The sequence below is a fragment of the Lepisma saccharinum genome, chromosome 24 (genome assembly GCF_977018435.1).
Source record: "Lepisma saccharinum chromosome 24, izLepSacc3.1, whole genome shotgun sequence".
In the NCBI taxonomy this organism is placed as follows: domain Eukaryota; kingdom Metazoa; phylum Arthropoda; class Insecta; order Zygentoma; family Lepismatidae; genus Lepisma; species Lepisma saccharinum.
The window spans coordinates 53569925-53595564 of NC_139252.1; the positions used below are offsets into that span (position 1 = coordinate 53569925).

The 25640-nt window shown below is 40.6% G+C and overlaps 1 protein-coding gene across 1 annotated transcript in view; it reads left to right on the forward strand.

Annotated features, from left to right (window-relative positions):
* LOC145978096 (uncharacterized) overlaps window positions 1-25640 on the forward strand; it is a 132129-nt gene that overhangs the window by 21885 nt on the left and 84604 nt on the right. The window contains exon 3 of the mRNA XM_083110537.1: window positions 17132-17334. Coding sequence (XP_082966663.1) covers window positions 17132-17334 — 203 coding nt within the window. The remainder of the gene's footprint in view (window positions 1-17131; window positions 17335-25640) is intronic.

Below are 25640 nucleotides of genomic sequence, written 5' to 3' on the forward strand. Positions count from 1 at the left end.
ACAAAGGAATTGTTTATCTTACAAGGGGTTCACTGTCCTTTCATTCAAAGTCTGCCGTTTTCCATTTCTCTCAGCTTTTCCTAGCAGCTGAAAAGAATCCTATATAAGTGTCCCTCGTATTATTGTTCCTGCAAAACTTCCTGTCGGCAAGCAAAGGAAATTACAGAATTTTTATTGCCCCTCCCTTGCATCAACCTTCTCCTAGGTCTGGATTTATGGCACTTACCCGCTACTGCAGGTCAACATCGCCCCTGAAGCAACGGTGTCCATTATTCAAAGCGAAACCTCTGTCAGTGGTGAGTGGCGAAAAATAGTCTCGGAATACACCCTGGCCGTAACCAGGCAGGGGGTGCGCTAAGCTCCCCCCCCCCTGGCATTGCTGTCAGCTTCCCTCTGAAGTTTGATAAAAAACTACTTTGGGAAATTTGTTTGGTAACGAGTGAAAATGTAGACTGTAGATACTATTTTGCTCAAAAACTTGACTAAATTCACAGAATAAAAAGAACAGATACAACATTCGTTCATCTAATTTACAGAAAGGCTAATCAGGACTGGACCCACAGTTTAAAGTGGGGTCCAAATCACTATGTGCCTTCACCGGGTATCATACCCGGGACCCCTTGATTACAAGGCGACGACGCTATCACTGTACCATCGGGGAGTCCCCTCATAGAACAAAGTTTCCAAGGAATAGTATTCTCCTTAAATAAAAATAAAAGCATTGGAAATAATCTTCAAACGAACATAAAATAATCGAATCCAACCACCTGTGGAATGCCTGAGGGAAACAACAAGAATTTTCTCAAAAAAGACATTTCCGAAATTTCCATAACATTCTAATAATTTTGCAATCCGTGCAAATAATGTGTTAAAATCTTGTCAAGGTTCCCTGTAAACACTAAAATCACCAAATTAGTTCTTTCCAAATTTCCCGTATTTTCTCCTCCTCTTTAGCTCTCAGCTGCTCGGAGTGGGATAATGAAAGATTATTTGTCCCTAATTATCTCCTTCTCTTACTCTTGCTAATATCTTGGACTCCCTAATAACATTCCCAACAACTCCTCATCAATTTGTACTACCATGTTTCGTACAATACTCGAAGGTAGAATTCTGTGTATGCTGTCAAGTGGATACAGTGACAGAGAAATGAAAATTGGAAGCGGATGTAAAGCAAGGATATGTTCTCCCACCCCTGCTCTTCACTCTCTATATATATTATATAGTGGCGTATATAAAGAGTGAACAAGCCGACATCCCCAAAGTGGGGTCGACAAGGGTACCGGTGCTCCTGTTCGCAGATGACATGGTTCTGATCTCGGAGACAAATGCCGGCCTACAAAGGGCTCTGGACGGGTTGGAAAAATACAGCAGAGAATCCAAACTGCAAGTAAATCTCACAAAAACAAAAATTATGGTGTTCAAAAACGGATATGTATATGGAAAAGACGAAAGGTGGACTTTCAGAGGGCAAGAATTAGAAAGGGTAAAAATAATAAAATACTTGGGACCAGTTCTCATTATGGCAGGGAGGGCCTCCCCCATGGCGCAGTGGTCGCGTCCTTGCCTTGTAATTGAGGGGTCCCGGGTTCGATACCCGGTGGAGGCACAAGTGGTTCGGATCCCACTTTAAACTGTAGGTCCAGTCCCGATTAGCCTTACTGTGCATAAAGTGGACTTAAAATAGCAACTCAAACTCAATTATGGCAGGGACATGGACAAGACATATGCAAACGGTACAAGGAAAGGCTGGGGCAATAACAAATGAAATAATGTGGACAGTATGGAAATTGGAGAAATACGATATACATTTTGTGGAAAAACTGTATCGTACATTATTAATAGGGTCAATAGGGTACGGGAGGGAGATATGGGGAGCAAAGGGGGGCGATGTAGAGTCCAGCGCAGATAATTCTGCCGTGCAATGCGCGAAACAACTAAAGAAGCAGTGTTGCTAATGGAGCAGATAGAAAAATCGCTGCAGTGCGCCGATGCACAGCTGTTACGTACAACAATAAAATTAGAGAATTCAGGTCTATCTAACGTTGAGTTTTAAACGTCATGCATTATACCAGGACTAGGATTAATATGTACTAACAAGTGGCTTTGTATGTAGCTACATACATATGGACTAAAAATTCGCAAAATATGAACTAACACATAAGTAAAATTACCAAAAATGCTGCAAAGAAGACTTCTTCATACGATTCCTTATTTGAGTGATTTCAAACAAAATAAAAAAATATATATATTATTTTTCATTGCATTAATGCGCTGGTGGCGTTCTAACTTTTCACTCCCAAAACCCGTATACACTGGTATGGAACTGCAACGGCAGATAATAACATGCCAACGTGTTAAACCGCTACAATTGCACCATAACACTCCTCCTGAAGCAGTATTATTATTTCCTCTCTGAGATCGGCGACAATCGGTTGCCTTTGTTGTACATTTACAAAGGATGCCGGCTTCCACAACAATAACAAGTACATATACTGCCACTAGACGATAAGCTGCGCAGCTTTTTCTTTTGTTATGAACCAGGGCCGGCGCTAGTCATTTTGCCTCCCTGGGAGGTGGCTTCAGATGCCGCTCTATTTCGAACCCCCCCCCCCCCCGGTCATTACGCAGCAACGGAAAATTGAAAATCAATATATTCCTAACTAAAACATCAAAATATAAAATAAATAATGAGACTTCTTATGCTATTTCAATACTATTCAGCGCAAAAGAATATCTCGCTCGATCACAGTTTTCAATAGGCTTATTTTTTTTCTTCTCTTCAAATTTTGCCGCTCTGGGCGATGGGACGGTTCGCCCTCCCCTTCCGCCGGCCCTGCTATGAACTTGGTCACCCATCAAAGCATGGCAATTTTAACACAGAAAACAATATGTATCGCATTAAGCAGCAAAAATGACAGCCTCCTCTATGCAATTTCTAGAAGAACACGTGCCGGAGCCAGAGTTGAAATGATGTTGGAGCCACATAATTTATTTATTTTGAATAATTCCAAAATTATGAAATATGAACAATTTGTTGCTGCTGTTCGCTGCTCTCTTGCCAAAATGCTTTATTGGGATGCTAACACCATGACTGGCTTCCTCCTTCATGAACTCGTGCACGTTGCTTAGAATTTCCCGAGCTTGGCTATGCAAGGTTTTTGATTTCAACTTCGACAGAACTGGAGGCATTATGGAATTTAACGTTCATTAGCAAACACACACTTTTACATACACACACGCAATACACGCACACAACGTCAAACCGGTCAAATACTTAGTATAAAATAAAAATATGGTGCTTCCAATCCAACAAAACTCACCGCCACTTTACCTGCCTTTTCCCCTTCCGTGACAGAAATAGTGCTTCATTATTACAGTTGGCAACACTAGTTACTAGCTAGCCAATGAACATGCACTGCATAAAAGAAGCAAGCACTACGCCGTGCTATATTGCCACATTAGCGTCCCTACCGAACGGTGGGAACCGCGAGCTGGAGCGCTATTCAATTGTTTTCAATGATGTTTGCGCGAGTGTGTCCAGGAATGGAATGACAATGTGGCAACAATAGCGAAGGTTTTCGAGCAGGGTAGAACACATGATGCTAAGAGAGAGGGAGACGAAACGAAAATTCGTTTCTACGCAACGGCAAATTTACGTGTGTGGCACTCTACTAAACAGAATCCAATGCACTTTTTTCAAGAGGGCTTTGCATATCAGCATGGGCACTGCAAACTGCGGCGTACTACGGGAACTTGGACTGGTCAGGGAGCATACGTGGGATATGTTGAGAAGAGTTAAATACTGGGCGACATAATATCGAGAAGGGAGAACTCGGTAAAATGGCAAGTGCTGATGCAACGGGTACAAGGGGAGGAAATGGGAACATGGGCGAAAGAGATCAGAGGCAAACTATGCAAAATTGGACTGGGATGGATCTGGGAGGGGGAACATGTCGACCAGGGGACATTGCAATTAGTGAAACAAAGATTAGAGGATATAGATAGGCAGGAAATAATAGCGGAATGTGAAACTAAGAGATCGCTCGAACTCCAAAGAAGGGGACCGCGGGAATGGGGACAAGTAGCGTACATTAAGAAGGTGAGCATGGTGGCAAGAAAGTGGTTGACATGGATGAGGCTGGGGGATGGAGACACAATACAATAAAAAACGAGGAAGGGAGATATAAATGCGTATTATGCAATGGTAATGATAGGCCAGAACATTTATTCTTATGTCAGGACACGCGCGTTCTGCAGGAGGAGAAGCTACGCAACATAAGCTTGGAGAGAGTGTTCGAATCAATTGTAGTGCAAAGGAGCATGGAACTATTGGAAAAAGTGGGGGTGTATTTACAAACATTTAGGGGCAAAAGAAGTGCTGTAAAGAGACGGGATAAGGAAGAGGAATAAGTGTTAATTTACCAGAACTGCTATGTTAACATCTATACGGAATGTAACGGATAGTGTAGTCTGTAGGGAATCATAGTTATGTAATAAGAATAGATGTAGTGCGCACAGCCTATGGCTCGCACATGAGATGAGAAATAAATACTTATACTATGTTTTTCCTACTTCCTAATAACATTCACTTCTGTACAACCTTTGATGTAAAAATTAAATAATAATAATAATAATAATAAACCCTATCAGTCGGTCCGTTTATCTTTCCAACCTATAGAGCTGAGACTATGTTTACAAGATAAATCTCGGACTCAGATACTCCACCATGTTTTGGCCCTTCTCTACCTGCCCTTTTACTTGATGTTATTCAGAATTGTTTTAGTATCTGGAGTGCCATCGTAACATAAAATTATTAATCTGGAATAAATTTTTAAAAAAATGGGTAGTTTTGCTGTGTTTCGAAAGAGTATTGTAAATAAGTTTAGGTATTCAATTCATTCATTACTCTCTCTAGAATAGTTTTCTTTTGACTTAATACACGCTTATCAACGTTTCTAATTTAAATACTTTATTCCAAGCAAACAAGTATTTGCAACTGATTAAATATTTTGCTTTTATTTTCTCGAAAACAAGATGAGACAGACATTCCGTCTCGTCCCGTCTCGAATTTCAAAAGGTTTGTCCCATCCCATGAGCAACACTACGAGCGACACGTGTTGCTTGTCGCCTGTGAAGCGACAAGAGACATGAAAATTTCACACCTAAGCGACAAACGATACTGCCCCTTCAATCTATAAGATAGTATTCATAGCATATTCCAACAGACCGAGCGACACATAAGCGATAAGTGACACGTGCAGCTTGTCGTGTCACCTCAGTTCGAAAGACTGCGTTAATTTCTGAAGATTGCTTTCCAAACGATAGGAGTTACGTGTTTCTTCTGTCTGAAATTTCAATAAATGAGTGCTCTTTTTCCATTACTGCTATTTAATTCTTATAATAACTTCTCTGCACTGTGACTTTGTAAATGGATTGTTTTCTTTAAATTCTAAGCTGGGAAGCAACAAAAAATATTGTTTTTAATGTGTGTAGTGGGAACAAAGAAACATATCCAGAACTGCAATACTTAATACAATACACAGAAGAAAGGATTTCCTGTTATTACTATTGTTAAATATATTTTTCTAAAATCAAAGCTTTATAAAACTTTTCTCAGGCGTTAAAAAAATATGAACTTTTAAAACAATAAACAAATAATATATTTTTTTAAAAAGCGACTGGAGGGTGAGGGCGGTGGAGGGCGAGGGCGACTGCGACATCGGAGGGTGAGGGGAGGTTGATTCAAAATGAACACCTCTGGTCTGACATGCCTTGAGTCACTTTAGGTCAGTACAGTGAAGTTTCATTACATCATGAAGAGATAAGCTGGCCTTGAAATCGGCTCTCCGCTTCTAGTGTGTTGCCCGCAGCCGAAGTACATGCTTAGCCTGAAGGGTTTTGAATAGTGTTGCCCACGAGACGAGACTTTGGCCTGTCTTGTCTCGTGGAAGTCTCTTGGAAATTCTGTCTCGTCTCGAAAATATTATATTGTCTCGGGGCACATGGTCAATCTCGTCTCGTCTCGAATTTTTAAAAGCCTGTCCCGTCTCGTCCCGTGGACAACACTAGTTTTGAACTTACTTTATGGGGGTAGATTGAGGCAGCTAAGTATTTGATAGGAAGGAGGTTGTTGTGCTACATAAGTATAGTGATGGTAACTACATTTCGGGGAATTCGACAGCCTACTTTAGAAATAGGCGGGCCCTTTAAATCTGTTTCTCGCGTCAAATGTTCGTTTGGGCTGACGCGATGCACAAACCGCCGATTTCGGAATTCAATTTTAAATGGTACAAGCTGGTTATAATTAAAGTGACGGTGTTCAGAGTGGTACAGCACGGGCTGTAATGAGAGTAGCAGTCTGAAACTTCGTAGATATGCTAATGAAGCAATGCGCTCGCGAATTATGAAAAAACAAAAAAAGTTCCAATTCTCGCCACCAGGGTAAAAAATGGCGCTGTAAGCAGTCAAAACGTGGTATAGTTACAGGAAAAAGGCAGGAAAGATCAAACACATGAGAACAATGGCTCTGGCATGTTTATTAGGAACTATGGTTACAAGAACTGTTCAATATGGCCTCCCAATTCAGCAACATGCTGCATTCGTAACATGGCATGGTCGACGGTTGCTCGCAGCATGTCTGGTGAAATCTGAGCGACATGTCGTTGTATGCTAGCCTTCAGATCAGGCAGAGACCGGACATGTCCCTGATAGACACAATCTTTTAAATATCCCCACAGCCAGAAGTCACATGGATTAAGGTCGGGGGATCTGGAAGGCCAATCATCTGGAAACTGCCTAGAGATGATGCGGTCATTAGTGAAGGTTTCTCGCAGCAAATCTTTCACGTGGCGTGCGACATGTGGTGTTGCCCCATCTTGCATGAAAATGGTGGTGTGTTCACAGTTCCGTTCTTGCAAAGCTGGAATCACGTGTTGCACAAGGAGGTCCCTATAACGTGCAGATGTCACTGTACACCTAACAGGCCCTCGAGGTGTCATCTCCTCAAAGAAAAACGGACCAAGAATGAAGGAGCTAGTGAACCCACACCATGCAGTCACGTAAACTGAGTGCAATGGTTGTTCCTGCACAACATGTGGACGAGTGGAACCCCATATGCGACAGTTCTGAGTATTCACTGTACCGACCAGAGTAAAATGCGCCTCGTCAGTCCACAGAATATTCCCCGGCCACATGTCATCCACTTCCATGCGTGCCAAAAACCGATGGGCAAACTCACGGCGTTGTGGAATATCTTGGGGTTTCAATTGGTGCACAATTTGAATCTTGTAGGGATACCAGTGTAAAATGCACCGCAATACCTTGCGAACTGTTGACCAGGGGAGTGACAATTCACGTGCCACAGCTCTAGCACTGGTTGCAGAAGTTGAGGCATGTGCTGCACGGTCAGCTACAGCTACAGCAACTTCGTCCACAACTTCCACGGGGATGGGCCGCCTTCCTCTCCCTGGAGCAACACCCAATTCACCTGTTTCCTCGAATTTCTTGATCATCTTCTTCAACCCATTAATTGACATGGGCCCTCTTCTCAGCCCTTTCTGTTGGCGATATTTCCGCAGTGCAGCGTTACTATTGCTCCCATTCTGGTAAAACAACTTCACTAGCAGTGCACGGTCTTTCTTCGCAATAGCCATTGCTTTTTACACGGGAAAAATCAAACTTTTAATGTTCGGCGAACATTCACATCACTAAAGGAAAAAAAAAGAAACAAGCGTCACCAACAACAACCAGGGAGCTCACACAATGGTTAGGCAATGTCACCGACTTTGACGTCAGAGTTACGGAAAATTCCAAGTTTTGACTGCTTACAGCGCCATTTTTTTACCCTGGTGGCGAGAATTGGAACTATTTTTTTTTTTTTTGCATAATTCGCGAGCGCATTGCTTCATTATCATATCTACGAAGTTTCAGACTGCTACTCTCATTACAGCTCGTGCTGTACCACTCTGAACACCGTCACTTTAATTATAACCACCTGGTATATTGAGGCAGCACTGTTTTTCATAGCAACAGGGATGTTGTACTACATAAGTATTACGACCGTAAATACATTTGAGCGAATTTGAAGGCTTGCTTTAGAAATAGGCTGGCCTTGAAATCCGATTTTCGGTACATTTCTTCATTTGTTCGGCGTTCTCTGAGGGGGGTAGATAGATGAGAGGAAATAGTTGATGGCAATGTGTTGTAGTCTGACATGCCTTGAGTCACCTTAGGTCAATACAGTGAAGTTTCATTTCATTATGAAGAGATAGGCTGTTTTAAGTCCACTATGTGCAAAAGGATAATCGGGATTGGACCTACAGTTTTAAGTGGAATCCGATCCACTGTGTGATATGTGCCTCCACCGGGATCATAATATATGTTCTTATCAATCCCATCTGCGCTAACTTTATATCTATACAGTGAAATCCCATTTGAAATTTTATATATCGCATTTAATTTGATTTCATAATTCGAATAGCAGACGAGAAGACTATTTTCAGGTCAAGACCAGACGGAGATTGAGAAAGTAGTTTCTTTCGTAGCCAAAAGGTGACGCTAGTGTAAGGGAGGGAACTTGACCTCTACTGGGCAAATGGAAAACTACTTCAGAAGCACTGTCCTGTAAATATCTTTTGCACTCCTGCTCCCCTCTAGAAGTTTTAGTGAAGTGCGGCACCATGGGAGGGTGCGAGTGGGTCGTCGCTCCCTCTCCTTCGAGAAGTATATTTGATATGTAAACCTTAATTTAATTTCATAGACTATAACTTGAACATATCGACTAATTAGAGGATACAGGACCATAGCCAGAAAGGATTGATTTTGTGTTTTAAGTCCACTTTATGCACAGTAAGGCTAATCGGGACTGGACCTACAGTTTAAAGTTTGACCCGAACCACTTGTGCCTCCACCGGGTATCAAACACGGGACCCCTTGATTACATGGCAACGACGCTGCCACTGCTCCATCAGGGAGGCCAATAGCCAGAGAGGAAACTCGTGGAAGTTTTTATTTTAAAATATTCATCTTATATTTTGTTATGTGAAAACTGTAAAAACTGCTTCTTGAAAAGTGTAATATGAGTGTGTAGATTTTCTGGTTATTGTAGATCCGATATGGGGAGGGGGAAGATACAATATATTCCTGGAAAATAAACACTAAGAATTATATTAATATAAAAGATTACGAAATTTAAAATTATTAACGTTACATTTATTGCAGACGATTATACGAATAACGCATGCTCCACCAAGTATCGAAGCCAGTTCTTTGGCATGGTATCAAAATGTGTTTAATAATAATATTATTATTAAAAATAATTTACCTTAAACTTCAACGTAAACCTTAATTGATTGCTGAAATATAAATCTGTGAATGTCCAGAAATATAGTGGGAAGGCGGAAACATTTCATGTAAGGGCAAAACAAAAGTTTCGACACAAAAAAGGATTACATTCACCGTTTTTTTCTACTTCACTGACGTTTTCTAAAATTTTGCACTTACATCCCTGGCAACCCTTATATCATACACCCTGCACCCTGATACAGTGGGAAGGTAGCGTACCTACCTTCCCGCTATTGGTGACTAAGGAAGGACAATGTGTGGCTAGCTTCACTGAGGGATGCGCAGATCAGGCTGGTGCTTCAGGCTAACTTCACGAACATGAATCTGAGTTACAATCGACTTGAATCTATTCCGCCTTTGCACAGGCATGCTCAAAAGAAGATACGTGTTCTGTGTATCAAGAATAACTGCCTTGAACAAATCTCAGGTATGGATTTAAATAGCATTGTTCTTAAAAGTTTGCATAACTATTGTTGACTATTTCAAAATAAGGTATGAATGAAGAATATAGAGAATGTCTCTAATTACGTTAATATTTGGTATACTAACTAAATTTGACCTTCTAAACACGAATCTGTTGTTACAATGCCGCGGACACGTGTAAAAATTCACAGGTAGCCCCACGAACTATGCACAGATAGCCCCACAAACCATTGACGGCTAGCTCCAAAAATCATTCACGGATAGCCTCACGAACCATTTCCGGCAAGGTTAGGTTAGGCAAGCATAATTTTATAAAAGTCATGGATTATCTGACAAAAAAGAATCATAAATTAATTATATGTGGAGATTTAAATTTTGATTTTTTTAGTTAAGCATACCCATACTGAAAAAATGAATAACTTATTAAAACAATTCAATTTAAACGCTATAATTGACAAACCAACTAGGATTACAATTACTTTTCAAACTTGTATAGATCAAATAATCACTAATATTACTAAAAGTGATTGCATATCAAGTATAGGTGAAGCTGGACTGTCTGACCATTCGTATCAGAAACTTGAAATTAATAATCTTAACTTTAAAACTCACAAAAATAAAATCAATAAGGATGTTATATATACCAATAAAATAAATTTTAGTATGGAACATATTAATTATTTTAACCAACTCTTAAAATCTGAAACGTGGGAAGATGTGTACAGAGCTCAATCTGTCAACGACATGTTTAATGCCTTCATAAACATATTCCAGTACAACTTTGAATTAGCCTTTCCTGCCAAACCATATAGAAATAAGCAATCTCCAATTAAAAAATGGATAATGCAAGGAATTAGAATATCATGTGAAAAGAAAAAATGTTGGGTAACAGTTGTATAAGCTGGAGACACATTAAACTCGTTTATTTTCAAATAAAAATCATTGCTACTTACCTCATATGCATAGCAGAACATTTTTCAAGCTGGGGATAACTTTTTTTCCATGAAAAAAGCGTAATTTTTAAGATTATAATTATTTATTGGTCGTTGCTAATTCGGTGGGCCAAATCTTGACTCACGTTGTATATCGTCAGCTGATATGCAGTGTCCTCAGCTGATAAGGTTAGGTTAGGTTCTATTAGCACTCATTTCACCCCTAAATATGTGCTTCATCGAAAAAATTCCTCAGTACGTTCAATTACACATATCCGGACAACATAGGTTTTTCTCGATTTACTCCTTCAGGAAATTTTTCCTCGCTTTGGGATTTACGTTGTTGAATTCCTTATAAAATAAGCTTTCCAACGATATATGACACGTATTCCTTAGGAAAAGGACGTAAACTAGAGTCTTACCTTAAATTGCAAAAAAAAAAAAAACCGCTCACACGTCATCTTGTAAAACTACACTGACAGGGGGTTACATAATTGAACGCACGGAACATTTGATTCACGTAGTCGACGGTAATGGCAGCACAAGCTATCGTACAACGGAGATGCATGAATGACGAAAAATACCTTACTTACAGGCCAAATAAGTTGCACGATTTGAAAAAAACAATTTCCCCGGCTTCAGAAAGTCCTCAAGAACGCAATTCCGTAAGTACTTTCTCGTCTTTTCTCCTGTAAATTTGAAGAAATCCGTCTCAGACTTATGCAACTGTTACCAAATGTTGTATAGACTTAGTAAAGTAAATGCCAACCCTTATTTTAAAGAGTATTTTAGATCCTATAAGAAAACTTACAAACAGGTAATTGCTGCTGCAAAGAAATATGAATATGATAAATTAATTGCCACCTCAAATAATAAAAGTAGAGCTGTGTGGAATATTATTAAACAAGAATCTGGAATGATATATGATAAACCTGCAATTAATAAAATACTAGTAGCAAATGAAGAAATAACTCAACCCAAAAATATAGCTGAAAACTTCATTTCCTTCTTTATAAATCAAATTGATAAATTAATCCAACAACTCTCTGCACATAAAAAAAGATATCAAGGAATTAAAACTAAGGTACTACTTTACTATACCAGAGACACCTGTCAATGATTTATTTCGCTCTTTTTTACATTGCTAACGTACTATTCTGCATTGCGGAACATTTATTTAGGTGAAATAATGAATTTCTAACGAAAATAATGTATATTTCTTACATTAACGAGTACTTACTGTTCTTCCTTATTTCTACACAATATGGCGATAGATTACCCGTTCATCGCGCGTTGTGCCAGTGTTTCAGTGTTTTGTCAATTTGGAGTGTGCATGCAGTGTTGCAACCTTGTTCATCGAAAAATACCTAAATTTAAAAAAATAATTAAAAACACCACGAAATTTTTTCACGAAAAGAAGTTCAATTTTTGACATAAAGAGTAATTATTAAACCATTGACGCTAGCCCCAAAAACCATCACGGGGACGAGGTATGCCTACTAGGTTAGGTTAGGCCTGTTGGGTTAGGTTCCATTAGCACTCCTTTCGTTCAATTTAGCATATACGGACAACGACACGTCATCTAACAACGAAAAGACTGCGTGGGTTGAAACACTGACTACGGCGTTTACGTCATCAAACACATGAAACATTGTGCTCTCATGCAGAAAGTAAATGGCGGCAGCAGCATAGCGCGTCGGAAAGAGATTTTCGTAGAAAACCACATGCATTCAGATTAAATGGATCAAAACTACATTCCCGAACATCAACAACACTACAGAAAATGATTTGCGTAAGTACTTTCTCCTGTAAATTTGAAGAAATCCGTCTCTGGTATAGTAAAGTGTTACCAAAACTAATAATCACTCTATGTTCATATATCCCGTAACTGAACACGAACTTGATTCTCTCATAAATGCCCGCATGAGGAAGAAAAGTGCAGGTTATGATGAGATACCAGATGCTATAATTAAAAAATGTTCCCCCAATATCTTAAAAGAGCTTACCTTTTTATGTAACGAATCTTTTAGAGCTGGAGTTTTCCCAGACAAGCTTAAATTATCAAGAGTTATACCTATTTATATAAAGGGTGACACCTCAAGTATTGATAATTATAGACCAATATCTCTATTATCATGGTTAGATAAAACCCTAGAAGGACTAATGCATAAAAGATTGAAAGACTTGCTTACAAAATTTAATATAATTACGTCTAGTCAGCATGGATTCATTGAAAATAAGTTACAGAAACTGCACTTTATGAGTTTATTCTAACATTTTACATTCAATGGATTCAAAATTAAATACTGTAAATATTTTCTGTGACCTTTCAAAAGCCTTTGGCTGTGTTAACCATAAAATACTAATTGAGAAATTATATAAGTATGGGATTACAGGCACAGCCAATGATTGGTTTAAATCATATCTATGAAAAAGAATGAGGTATGTTGAAGTTACTCATAATGCTAGTCATTATCAATCAAATGTTTTGCCTCTAAAACATGGTGTACCCCAAGATTTCCATTTTGGGACCCTTACTTTTTCTTACCTTTATTAATGATCTTCCAGCTAATATTAACGACTCCAATATAATTCTCTTTGCTGACGATACTCATATCATAACTAAGCATGGTGACTTGTGCCAATTGGAAATTATAACTAATAAAGTACTAACCGACTTGACACAAATCTTAAAACAAATAGTAGCGTACATTCGTATGGAATGGGGAAGAAAGATGACATTCATTATGAAAGCCACAGGACATCTAATTTTAATAAGAGTGTTTACTTTAATGTATATAAATTGTACAACCATTTGCCTAAGAAATTGAAAGACTGTCCACTCAACATATTTAAAAATCAACTTAAAAGTATGCTTATATATCATTGTTTTTATTCGGTTGTGGAATTTTTTCAAATCAAATTTGATTAATTATCAATTGTTATCTACATTTTGCATTAGTAATGTATAATACGTATACCGCGTGAGGCACCTAAAAGTACCACCTGAAATAGCGAAGAAACCAGAAACAGTAGCGATGTGAGGTTTGCGGGAAACAATAATATCAAATGGGGCTCGTAAATTGGAGGTATGGGGTGTGTCGAAAAATATCGACAAATGGGGCATCTGGAGCAAAGTCATATTTTTTTAAATGGAACGATATACAATAACATGCATAATATAAAAGAGCACACGCAGAGAAACACAACGCCGTTGGTCTCGTGCATCTACTGCACATAGGAACGAAGATATGGCCATGTGAAAATATGTAAACAAACTAACAAGTGGCCCACTTGACCGTCAGTACTACGGCATGTAAGACTTCTCAGGTGCCTGACAGAACTGCCTTTACGCAGAGCAAGTTTTGATAGCAGGTCCACGAGATCGTGTTAGTTCATAGCAAGCAGTCGTAGTGGTAAGAGCGAAGATTATGGTGTTTACAAACATAGAAAAAGCGGACATGATCGTGATTTATGGGGAATGCCGAAAGAATGCCTCCAAAGCCTACCGTGTGTAGGCAGAGAGATATCCGGACAGACGACAGCCATCTCGACGTCTGTTTGGTAAGTTATTTATTAAATTAAGAGACACCGGAAGTGTAACACCACGAGCACGTGTGCGGAACAAGCCAACTACAGGTGAGGCAGGTGCAACAAATGTTCTCGCTGCTGTTGCTGTGAATCTGCACGTTAGCTCCCGTGAAATTGCCAGGGATTCTGGGATGAGTCAGCGAAGTGTATTGCGCATTCTGCACACACACAAGTTTCACCCATATCATATCTCCCTCCATCAGGAACTTCACGGGAATGATTTTGTGGACCGTGTTCGGTTTTGCACATGGTTGTTATGACACGACACACCCGATTTGTCACGTATCCTCTTCACTGACGAGGCAACTTTTACCAATCATGGAAATGTCAACCTAAGGAACATGCACTATTGGTCGGTGACAAATCCACATTTGCTTCGCCAAGTGGAACGCCAGCGCCCATGGAGTGTGAACGTGTGGTGTGGTATAGTGGGTGAACATCTCATTGGCCCTTTTTTTATATAAGGGACACTGAATGCTGACCGATACATACAGTTTTTACAACATGAACTGCCTGTACTATTGGAGGACATACCACTTCAGACAAGGAGGGACATGTGGTACCAACATGATGGGTGCCCAGCTCACAGTGTAAGATGCGCTACAGCATGTGTGGAAAATACATTTCCAAATCGTTGGATTGGACGTGGAGGGCCTGTCAAATGTTCGGCTCGTTCCCCAGATTTGACACCGTTAGACTTTTTCCTGTGGGGAAAGCTGAAGGACATTGTCTACCGGGATGTGCCAACAACTCCAGAGGATATGCAACACCGCATTACTGCAGCCTGTAGGGACATTCCCTACGAGATGCTACATTCTGTGCAACGATCTTTGCGTGGGCGCCTCGTTGCCTGTATCGCAGCTGACGGCCACCACTTTGAACACACACTTTGACAGGTTTTCGCTTCTTACGCAGTGGTTCTTCGACATACTGTCATGGTCATTTTCCTTATGCTGTAACACTGTCAAATACATGGTGCTGACGATGTCTACTGTATTTTTTCTTCCTTTAACACGTTCTGTCTTCATCTTGTCCAATGGCTTCCGACATCTCATACTTGTACATGCTGTGGTACTGACGGTCAAGTGGGCCACTTGTTAGTTTGTTTACATATTTTCACATGGCCATATCTTCGTTCCTATGTGCAGTAGATGCATGAGACCAACGGCGTTGTGTTTCTCTGCGTGTGCTCTTTTATATTATGCATGTTATTGTATATCGTTCCATTTAAAAAAATATGACTTTGCTCCAGATGCCCCATTTGTCAATATTTTTCGACCCACCCCATACCTCCGATTTACGAGCCCCATTTGATATTATTGTTTCCCGCAAACCTCACATCGCTACTGTTTCTGGTTTCTTCGCTATTTCAGGTGGTACTTTTAGGTGCCTCACGTGGTATAATACATTGTAATGTCATATAACGTTTCCTATACCAATCTTGTAATTAGTGTTACATGTATGGTTCTTACAGGAAATAAATCTATCTATCTATCATAGTTAAAATTTTGTTCGTAAAACTGAGAAAAAGCTTTTCTTGAAAAAAAAAAATTCAACTTACATCAGCTTTTTTCACGGTTTCCAGATGTGTCCGCAGCATTTTAACAACAGATTCGTGATTAGAAGGCCAAATTTAGATAGTATACCAAATATTAACGAAATTAGAGACATTCTCTATATTCTACATTCGCTCCCAAAATAATACAATTATGGAGAGAATTTACAATACCGGAAGTATTGTTTGAAATTTTGCGGTCACATCTAGAAATTGCAAAATAAGCCGAAATAAGTGGGTCCATCAATGGACTAAACACCCTTTATTTATGAAGAAAACAACTATTTTTTGCAATGATTAGCGTTTCAAAACTTTTATGACGACCCTTAATTTTTACTATGCTTGCCTAACCTAACCTTACCGTGAATGCTTTGTGGGGCAATCATTTTTTCCACCTTATGCAAGATGGCATTTTCTAAAATAGCGAACTTCACTTGTTCACATCATCAAACATGGCTACCATAATAGTGTATCGACAATCATAGCTTTAATATGTTCACGTAATTTCGCAATTTCTGGAAGTGACCGCCAATTTTTAACTGCAGATTCTTGATTACGAGGTCGAAGTTAGCGAGTATGCGTAATTTCAAAGCAATCGGAGATTCTTCCGGTATTGTAAATTTATACCACAATCATTATTGATTTACAGTAATTCTTTATTGTTATTGCAGCAGTTTGTCCTGGTTCACTGTACAGTGTACATTTCAAGTGGTGGAGAACCAACAAAAATAAGGAAGCACTTTAAAATGTATTATTTTGGATTTAAATATTTCTTCAGTGACATATCTAGCCAAAGAGCCAAAAACTTTTAGTTACTGGGAGAACTGGATATCTTTCATATACATAGTACCTGTATATTCTGGACCTTTGGGGGGATACATTTTCACTTCTCCCTGCTATACAGTGTACTCTTCTGAATCCAGCGTCAGTTATGTTCCCTACCCATGGTTTATTATAATAATCATGATCAACATATGTTTATTATTTATATTTTTAAGTACATTTTATACAGTAAACATTAAATATCTTTTATGTACACAGTACCATAACTAATCTGATATTTCTACTGACCTAACAGCCTCCTATGCAAAGAATGGTCAAATTAGTAATGGGCTACCGTCATTTCCAGTAAAGTTGTAAAAAAGCACTGTTTTGTATGGTAACAGAAATATGCATGGTTTGTTAGTGAACCAAAAGAAGCACATTTATTGAAGTATTGAGGACACTGTATTGAAATGATAGTAAATCCATTCATTATTAACTAAAGTTGTTTCTTTTTTCACTCCAGGACTGGCTGGGCTGGAGTTTCTGGAGGACCTGGACGTGTCGTTCAACTGCCTTGTGAGCCATGAGGTGCTTGCTCCAGTATCCCAGCTGCCAGCCCTCCTTTGCCTTTCCCTCAAGGGGAATCCTCTCAGCTTCCACCCTCGTCACCGCCTCAAAGCAGCAGCCTACGTCCACCCTGGAGCTGCTTCCAATAAGGTGAGCAAGGTGAGAAGTCGTTTCTAATATGTTTGCTTATAATGATGTCTCAGGTGGTGGTGACCCTCCATACCCCTGTGAGAAAGTGGGAAATTTTGCATGTTTCTTTGAAGCTTATATTGTATGAGATCAATTTTCTGTTTTTTTAACTTGTAACTTGTGGAGATGTGCTATACTTAAATAATGAGTGGTTTTATGTGGTACTATTTATTGTGGTCACAGAAAGGCTAAGTGAGACCGGAACAACAGTTTAAAGTGGGATCGGAACCACTATACAGTTCACAGGTATCGAACCAAGCTTCACCATTATTAAAACTGTACTGCCATCTGTAAACTGCCAAAATTCCCTACTGCCCTATGTAATGTTGCCAACAGTGGTGGCAGTTGGATTCCAAAACTTGGGGGGGTTACTTTCCCTTGGTAGATAAAGTTTAGCATAGTACCCCCCCCTAATTGCAGCCACTGGTTACCACAAACATAACACATGAAATTCACATCTCAATACAGTTTCCATTCTCCTGTTAGGCATGATGTCTCACACACACAATAACAACATTTTGTAAGCAACACTCCAAATAAAAATGCATAATACAGGGTGATTCTAAAGGTATAGTACAAACGAAAACCACAGATACCTCCCATGAAATAGAGACGAAAGTTCCCCTTCCACTTTGCCGAGAGATGCCTCCGTGAGGAGCTAGACAACGCCGAAAACGTGTGAAAATGAACTTCACACCTCGGTACAGCCAGTACCAGTGAAGATAGAAAGGCGGAAGAAACGAAGTCAAAAGGAACACCAAAGTCGCCCATCCGAAAAACACTAGGCGGCAGCTGCGCAACGCATGCGCATGGGGTTCCACAAAGGAAATAGGAGTGTCCCGCAAGACAAGTGAAGAGAAAGGGTAGCGATCGACAACGGTAGGGAGAAAAGAAGCTATGAAGCATGAAGTAACAATTGCACAGCGGGAAACAAACACCATGACTGAAGCAGTGCAGTCGAGAAAAGTAGTGCGGGGTTGCAGAACCACGGGAGGACGACGTAGGATGTAAAAACACACCGAGAATGCAAGCAAAGTGGTCCGTGACACTTGACAGGCAACAGACGCGTACATGGTTCGGGGCAGAAATGGCGGCGCTGGCGGTGCAGCGCAAGGGGAGTCCCCAAAACACAGTGGGGAGACACCGCAGCAAGAACAAAGCACGGTGCAACAAAAGAGAAAGAGGACCGGACGGGGAATGGTACCTGCCAAGGAGACAACAAATGCGGGACGAGGGATTCCCCGTAGCAGCACCGAGGGGATGTCACACAGAGGTCGTGCGCCAGCAGGACAAACACAGCAAGTACGGGCACAGGAGGTTATTGCTAATGAAAGGTGCACGTACAGATAGGACCACGTACCCCGTTCTGACGTTGTAACAAACGTCGTGATGGGGCCCAATCAGCCTCTTAGAAATGAAGCCGGAGGCACATCGCTGGGTGGGAGCGGGCGAAAGGCTGCTGGAGTGTCGTACAGACCCCACCACTCCGTACGGTGGACGACACTAATGGACGAGGTCGGAATGTTTCCATCCAGATCACCAGGTCCACTGTTCCCAGACCTGACCTGCTTGCTTCCGAGCGCAACCCCAGCCGAACAACCTGAGTCCCTCTTCGGCCGCAGCCTTCCGCTCCGAAACCAAGCATGGCCTCAGACCACCGCAGCCGCACACTGCCACGTGGGTGTGAGACCAGGCCGAGCAAGGCTGGACAGGTAAACTGCGTGGGACAATCGTGTAATGAAGCTACGTGGGGGTATGCACGTCTGTTCAACTGCTGGGTTACCTCACATTGGTGTACACAAACACCACCCGATCGTACATAGTGCTCCCCGTCGGCTCGAGCAAGACGGGCAAGAATGAAGGACGTGTGGCGTGTCCTTCATGATGATCTGCTGTATCCCTATCATCCACAGCGAGTCCACGCGTTGCAGGCTGGGGATTACCCACGACGTGTGGAATTCTGTCAACGACTGTTGCAGTTTTGTACCGACGATCCCCGTTTTTTGCGCCATGTGCTTTTCACGGACGAGGCAACATTCACCCGTGAGGGCATCTTCAATTGCCGAAACAGCCATGTGTGGGATTATGAAAATCCACATGCAGCAGTCGAGGTGCACCATCAGACCCAGTTTGCAGTGAATATCTGGGCAGGTATCATCGATGAACAGATTATCGGTCCATATCTGCTGCCACTACGTTTAAATGGCCGCCTCTATCGCACCTTTCTTGCATCAGTCCTTCCAGAGCTGCTAGAAGATGTACCCCTCAACGAGCGACATCGTATGTGGTTTCAATTGGATGGAGCGCCTGCACATTTTGAATGCACAGTGCGAACCCTTTTGCACCGTACCTACCCACAGCGCTGGATCGGCAGAGAGGGCCCCATCCCATGGCCCGTCCATTCGCCTGACCTCACACCAATGGATTTCTTCTTGTGGGGCCATGTGAAAACACTCGTCTACGAGAGCCCGGTGAATGACAAGGAAACATTGGTAGCGCGGATACTTGCAGCATCGGCCGAGGTGTGTACCATGCCAGGGATTTTTGATAGGGTTCACCAGAATTTCCTGCGACGCTGCAATGCCTGCATTGAATGTGGTGGTCGTCAATTTGAGCAACTTTTGTAACAACGTCAGTCCGGGGTACGACTACGTACTACGTACTATTCATATCTGTAAGTGCACCTTTGCGTCTCAATAAACCTCCTGTGCCCGTAGTTGCTGTGTTTGTCCTGCTGGCGCACGACCTCTGTGTGACATCCCCTCGGTGCTGCTACGGGGAATCCCTCGTCCCGCATTTGTTGTCTACTTGACAGGTACCATTCCCCGTCCGGTCCTCTTTCTCTTTTGTTGAACCGTGCTTTGTTCTTGCTGCGATGTCTCCCCACTGTGTTTGGGGACTCCCCACGTGCTGCATGTGTTTGTTTTCCGCTGTGCAATTGTTACTTCATGCTTCATTGCTTCTTTTGTCCCTACCGTTGTCGATCGCTACCCTTTCCCTTCACTTGTCTTGCGGGACACTCCTATTTCCTTTGTGGAACCCCATGCGCATGCGTTGCGCAGCTGCCGCCTAGTGTTTTTTGGATGGGCGACTTTGGTGTTCCTTTTGACTTCGTTTGTTCCGCCTTTCTATCTTCACTGGTACTGGCTATACAGTAGGGTGGATCGAAAAACCGTTTTTTTCGAAATCGGTCTGCGGCTAGTGCTTAAAGTTTGTGGTTGGTGGTCCTTGTAACCCATAAAAAATTCCAACTTGATCGGATAATATCTTCAGGCTGCACTTTTTAGTCAAAATTTTAAATTTTTATGAAAAAATGTCAAAAATTTGCAATTTTTCCTGATGGGTTCTCGATGTTTCTGGAGTGATTTAATGGCAAAACATTACATATATTGCTTGTACGTTGCTTAATATTAACGGTTTAGTGTGTTTGAATAAGGGAAAATGGTTTCTTAGTTCGCCAAAATTCGTCAAAAAATGCCAAATATACAGAAATGTTACGGATGTTGCGTAGGCAATAACCCGCTATAATTACTCGACCCCACCGACTTAAATTGACCAAAAAAGATAAGGTTATAGGAAAGGAAGTAAACTGCAGCTCTTAGTTCATCGACTAATCGACTATCCAACACTCACCACGAGGAGGTGGCTGCAATCGATTTAGGGGGCTACAGTACCCCCTTCAAGAATTTGATGGAGTACAATGTACCCCTGTACCTCCCCCCCCCCCGTTCCTGCGCCACTGCAACCCACTTTACATTCTTAAATTTTTTACAAATTCTAAGCATGTCATCATTTGCCTTTATAACCTCTTTATTTACAATGGACCATTTCGGGAGATCATATCTATGAGGTAGAGAAAAAACTACCACACTGCCTGAGGTTCGAAGTTCATATGTTCCGACATAATAGGGCCTATATGAGGTTAAGATGAAATTAAACTTGCAATTCAATGTAATAGGAGCACGTTCAGCATCAAATTCCCCATGTATTTTTAAATGGGAGAACAATTGCCCATCAAAAGCGTGGGGACACAACAGGGTTGCTACTACCTACAATAGTTTGCTTTGACCAGGCCCTTAATGCAGTACCGATGGCTAGAAACCGCAAAGGATAGGCGGTGCGAGCCACTATAAAGCAACAACAACAATGTGACCCGACAGCTGACAAGCGTCACATTCAAATAAAAAATGTGTAAGTCGAGTTGGCAAACCCCCACCCACTTATTTTTCCAATGCCCGCTATGGAACACACAACGACAGGCACTCCTCCACAGACTCCTTCGACAAAAGGTTGCTTTCCCCTTCTCCTTGCCCACTCTACTTTCATCTCCTTCCCCCTATATAATGTGGATTCTCTATGGATTTGCCCGACAGTGCGACCTTCGCTTTTGATTCCCTCCCTCATCATTACTGTAGTATAGTGACAGTGAAGTGAAGTGTAAACCAATAGTGTGCTGTTTCTATTAGTGCGCGAAATTATAGCCCTCAATGTTCTCAGACCGTTGCCCAAGACTGCTACCATTCAAGCGGTGAGGGGCATGAAGAAGAAGAAGAAGAGTTGGCAAACATGGGATATGTTACCTTTGAACTGCTGAGCGTGAGAATAAATCCAGAGCTGTAGTTGCTGGAAAAAAAAAATGGCGTTGAGCTTGTGTTCGGCTACGAGGTTTTTCGGATCGTGATTGTGTTATCCGGTTTTTATTTCGTAGTTATTACGTGTTTGACTATAAAATACCTCTTGTGAGTTATTCGAAGTGAAAATTAATTTGGATTTATTAACTTAGTGTGTGTATTTGTGTAAATAAGAGTGGTAACGATAAACTGACTCACCTGAACGCTGTTAATCAGTGTAATGGGGGAAGAAGCAACCCTATGTGCTGCTGATACCCTATTAGCATTAAGCGGTGGTGAAACTCCCGTCTTTCTACAGACTAATATATCAAGAGTGAATGACGAGGATGCTATCATGAAAGGGGAGGAAGAAAAACAAGAACATCGTGCAAAAAAGAGATCGGCGGATTCAGAATCAACTGCCCAACCAGATAAAATCATCCGATCGAACGAGAATGAAAATTCTCCATCACGACAGTACACATATGACAATGCACAATCAGGTCCATATATAGTACTGTTAGAGGGAACAGGAAAAAATATAGGAAAACTGTCCGGTGGCAGTTTAGGGAATAAATTTCGAAAGGCAGGACTAGACATAGAATTGATCGAACAGTGTGGTAAAAATAGAGTCCGTGTGACTTTTCCAAATGCAAAAGCTGCAAATGCTTTCACACAAAACGAAATGTATCATAAAGATTTACAGGTTCGAGCTAGAATTCCTCAAGCTCTTGTACAGCGAGACGGTCTTATTTTCGGAGTTGGCATAGATATCAGTGTACAAGACATTATGGATGGAGTGCAATCGGCGATCCCAGTCATCAGCGCGAGGCGTATGCAGAAGAAAGTATGGAATAATACGGGTTCTTTCGATCTGAGAGACACAAAATTAATATGCCTAACCTTTCAGGGTAATGTCTTACCAGAAAGAATACTAGTAAACAGTGAAATTTTTGAGGTCCGACCTAGAACGAGGTCTGTCTTACAATGTCAAAACTGTTTCCGCTATGCGCATCAAACTAAGAACTGCCGTTCAAAAGCAATCTGCATCAACTGTGGAAAAGAAAAACATGGAGATTCCTGCACAGAAGTTTCTATTTGTGTCATATGTCGAGGTAATCATAGAGCTACATCCCCAGATTGCCCTCAACGACAAATAGAACAGCAAATACAGACGCGGATGGCGGAGGAAAACTTATCTTATTTTGAAGCTAAGGCAAAAATATTGGGGACATATAAACCACCTCTAACCAGAAGAGACATTTTGGCTCCTCCATTAACTGCTAAACAATTTCCACCGCTCCCCTCTCACGCTGAGGTCATCCAATGTACAATGGCAAGTCCATTAATATCTGTGACAACTAGAGAGTCAATAACTCCTAAAATAGTTACATCCTCGCAACCCTCAATGCGAAAACAGAAAAATCACACGAGTGTGAGCAAAGATGGGCTGCACTCACGTAGAAGTAATATATGGACACGAAAAACTCCAAAACCACCTAAAGAGCTATTTTATGAATCTTCATCACTTGACAGTTTATCCGAAGACGAGGAGAATACGCCATCACCCCCAATTGGACGAAATGCGCAACCCCAGTCTGGATCCAATCACATTGAGCAACATCCACATGAGCATAGATCATCAAATAGACAGATCATTTCAAATCCTCCAGCGGAAAATCTTCAGGCACTGTATAAATCGTTAATGCAAACTTTGCCAGAGCTGTGGTCGGCACTAATAAATATATCAGAACTTAGAAGACAACAACCACTACTTAAACATATTCATGAGCTAACAGGGAATCTCTTGACTGTTTTACAAAACTTAATTTCATAAATCCAGGAATCAAAGGGGAAAAAATTAATAGTATATTGTAGGGAATGGAATTTTTAATTCAGTGGAATATAAATAGTTTTTCCGCACGTAAAATCGAATTAAATAAACTAATTGAGGAATCCCATCCTTTAATTCTCTGTTTACAAGAGACTAAAGGAAAGCAATACGAGAATTACAATCTAAAATATTATAATACTATAGGTCCGCCATTTCAACACAATGAAAGAGGTGTGAGCATACACATTCATGAGAGTGTGGCCCACCAAACTCTTTTTTTATACCCAAAAATTAATATAGTAAACAGATATCATGTAGAAATCATAGCAGTGCGCATAAAAATACAAAACTTTTATTTCAGTATTATTAATTTTTACATACCTTCGAATTCGTTATCTCAAAAAATTCAACTACAAGATTTTCAAGGTATTCTGGACAATATTCCAGGCCCTTATATTTGTGTAGGAGATTTTAACGGGCATCATCCAATGTGGGGCGGTTCACGATCAGATCATTTAGGCCAGATTTTAGTGGACTGGATAGAACATAATAATTTTATCATACTTAATGATGGTTCCATAACACATATTCCTCGATCCGGAAATAATCCTTCTGTGATAGATCTAACCATAGTGTCTGATGAAATTTTCCCCCAACTTACCTGGTTTGTGGATGAGGATATGCGTGGAAGTGATCACTTACCCATACATGTTCAAGGAAGATTTATGTATAATGTACAGATCCCGCGAAATACACCTCTCCTTAGACGCTGGAAAACTAACCTTATTGATTGGTCATTGTATTCCACAACAATTGACTCCTTGATATTATCAGAAAATTTACGATCTAATACTGATATCTCGTATTCTCAATTTATACAACTAATTACAAAAACTCTGGATATCGTAGGTGTACGTTCAAAAGGGCAAGATACACATAGATTCCCACAATTATATTGGTGGACACCAGAATGCGAGACTGCTAAACAGAACCGTAAACGTGATGAGAAAACATTTGCTAGCAGACCCACAATTACCCACAAAATTGCCTGGAAGAGAAGTCAGGCTCTTGCTAAAAAAGCTTTCAAAAAAGCCAAAAAAATAGCCTGGATAAATTATTGTAACTCTTTAGGAAATGCTGAACCTATAAAACTCATCTGGAAAAAATTTAATTCTTTAAGACACCCGAAACTAAGCAGGAAACAGACAATTGATGTAACCTGGCAAAATGAATTTCTCTCCATGATTGCGCCTCCTTCAGTAAATATAGAATATCAACCTCCTCTGGTTCCACAACAAATTTTTACAAGAGAGTTTCCAGCTGTGACTGTCATAGAATTACATAATATACTACATAGAGTTAAAAATTCAGCACCAGGAATGGATGGAATTCCATACCAAGCTATAAAGAGCTTACCTAAAAGGGGATTTGATATTTTAGTCGCTATTTACAATAAAACATATACCGGGGGTAGTATACCTTCAGAATGGAAAACACATGTAGTAATTCCTATATTAAAGTCGAATAAACCACCATCAAATGCCCGTTCCTACAGACCAATAGTTCTAATTTCAGTATTGGAAAAATTATTCGAACGCACGCTACAAAAACGTCTTATGTGGACTTTAGAAAAACAAAGATTCTTTCCCCCTACGCAAATTGGTTTCAGATTACAACATAGTAGTCAAGATGCCATTGCAATTCTCAACGCTGTAATTCAAAATAACATTGTTATGAATTCCTATTGTTATAGTTTATTTATCGATGTGGAAAAAGCCTATGATGCTGTACCACTGATGCAACTTTGTCAATTACTAGAAAGAATAGATATA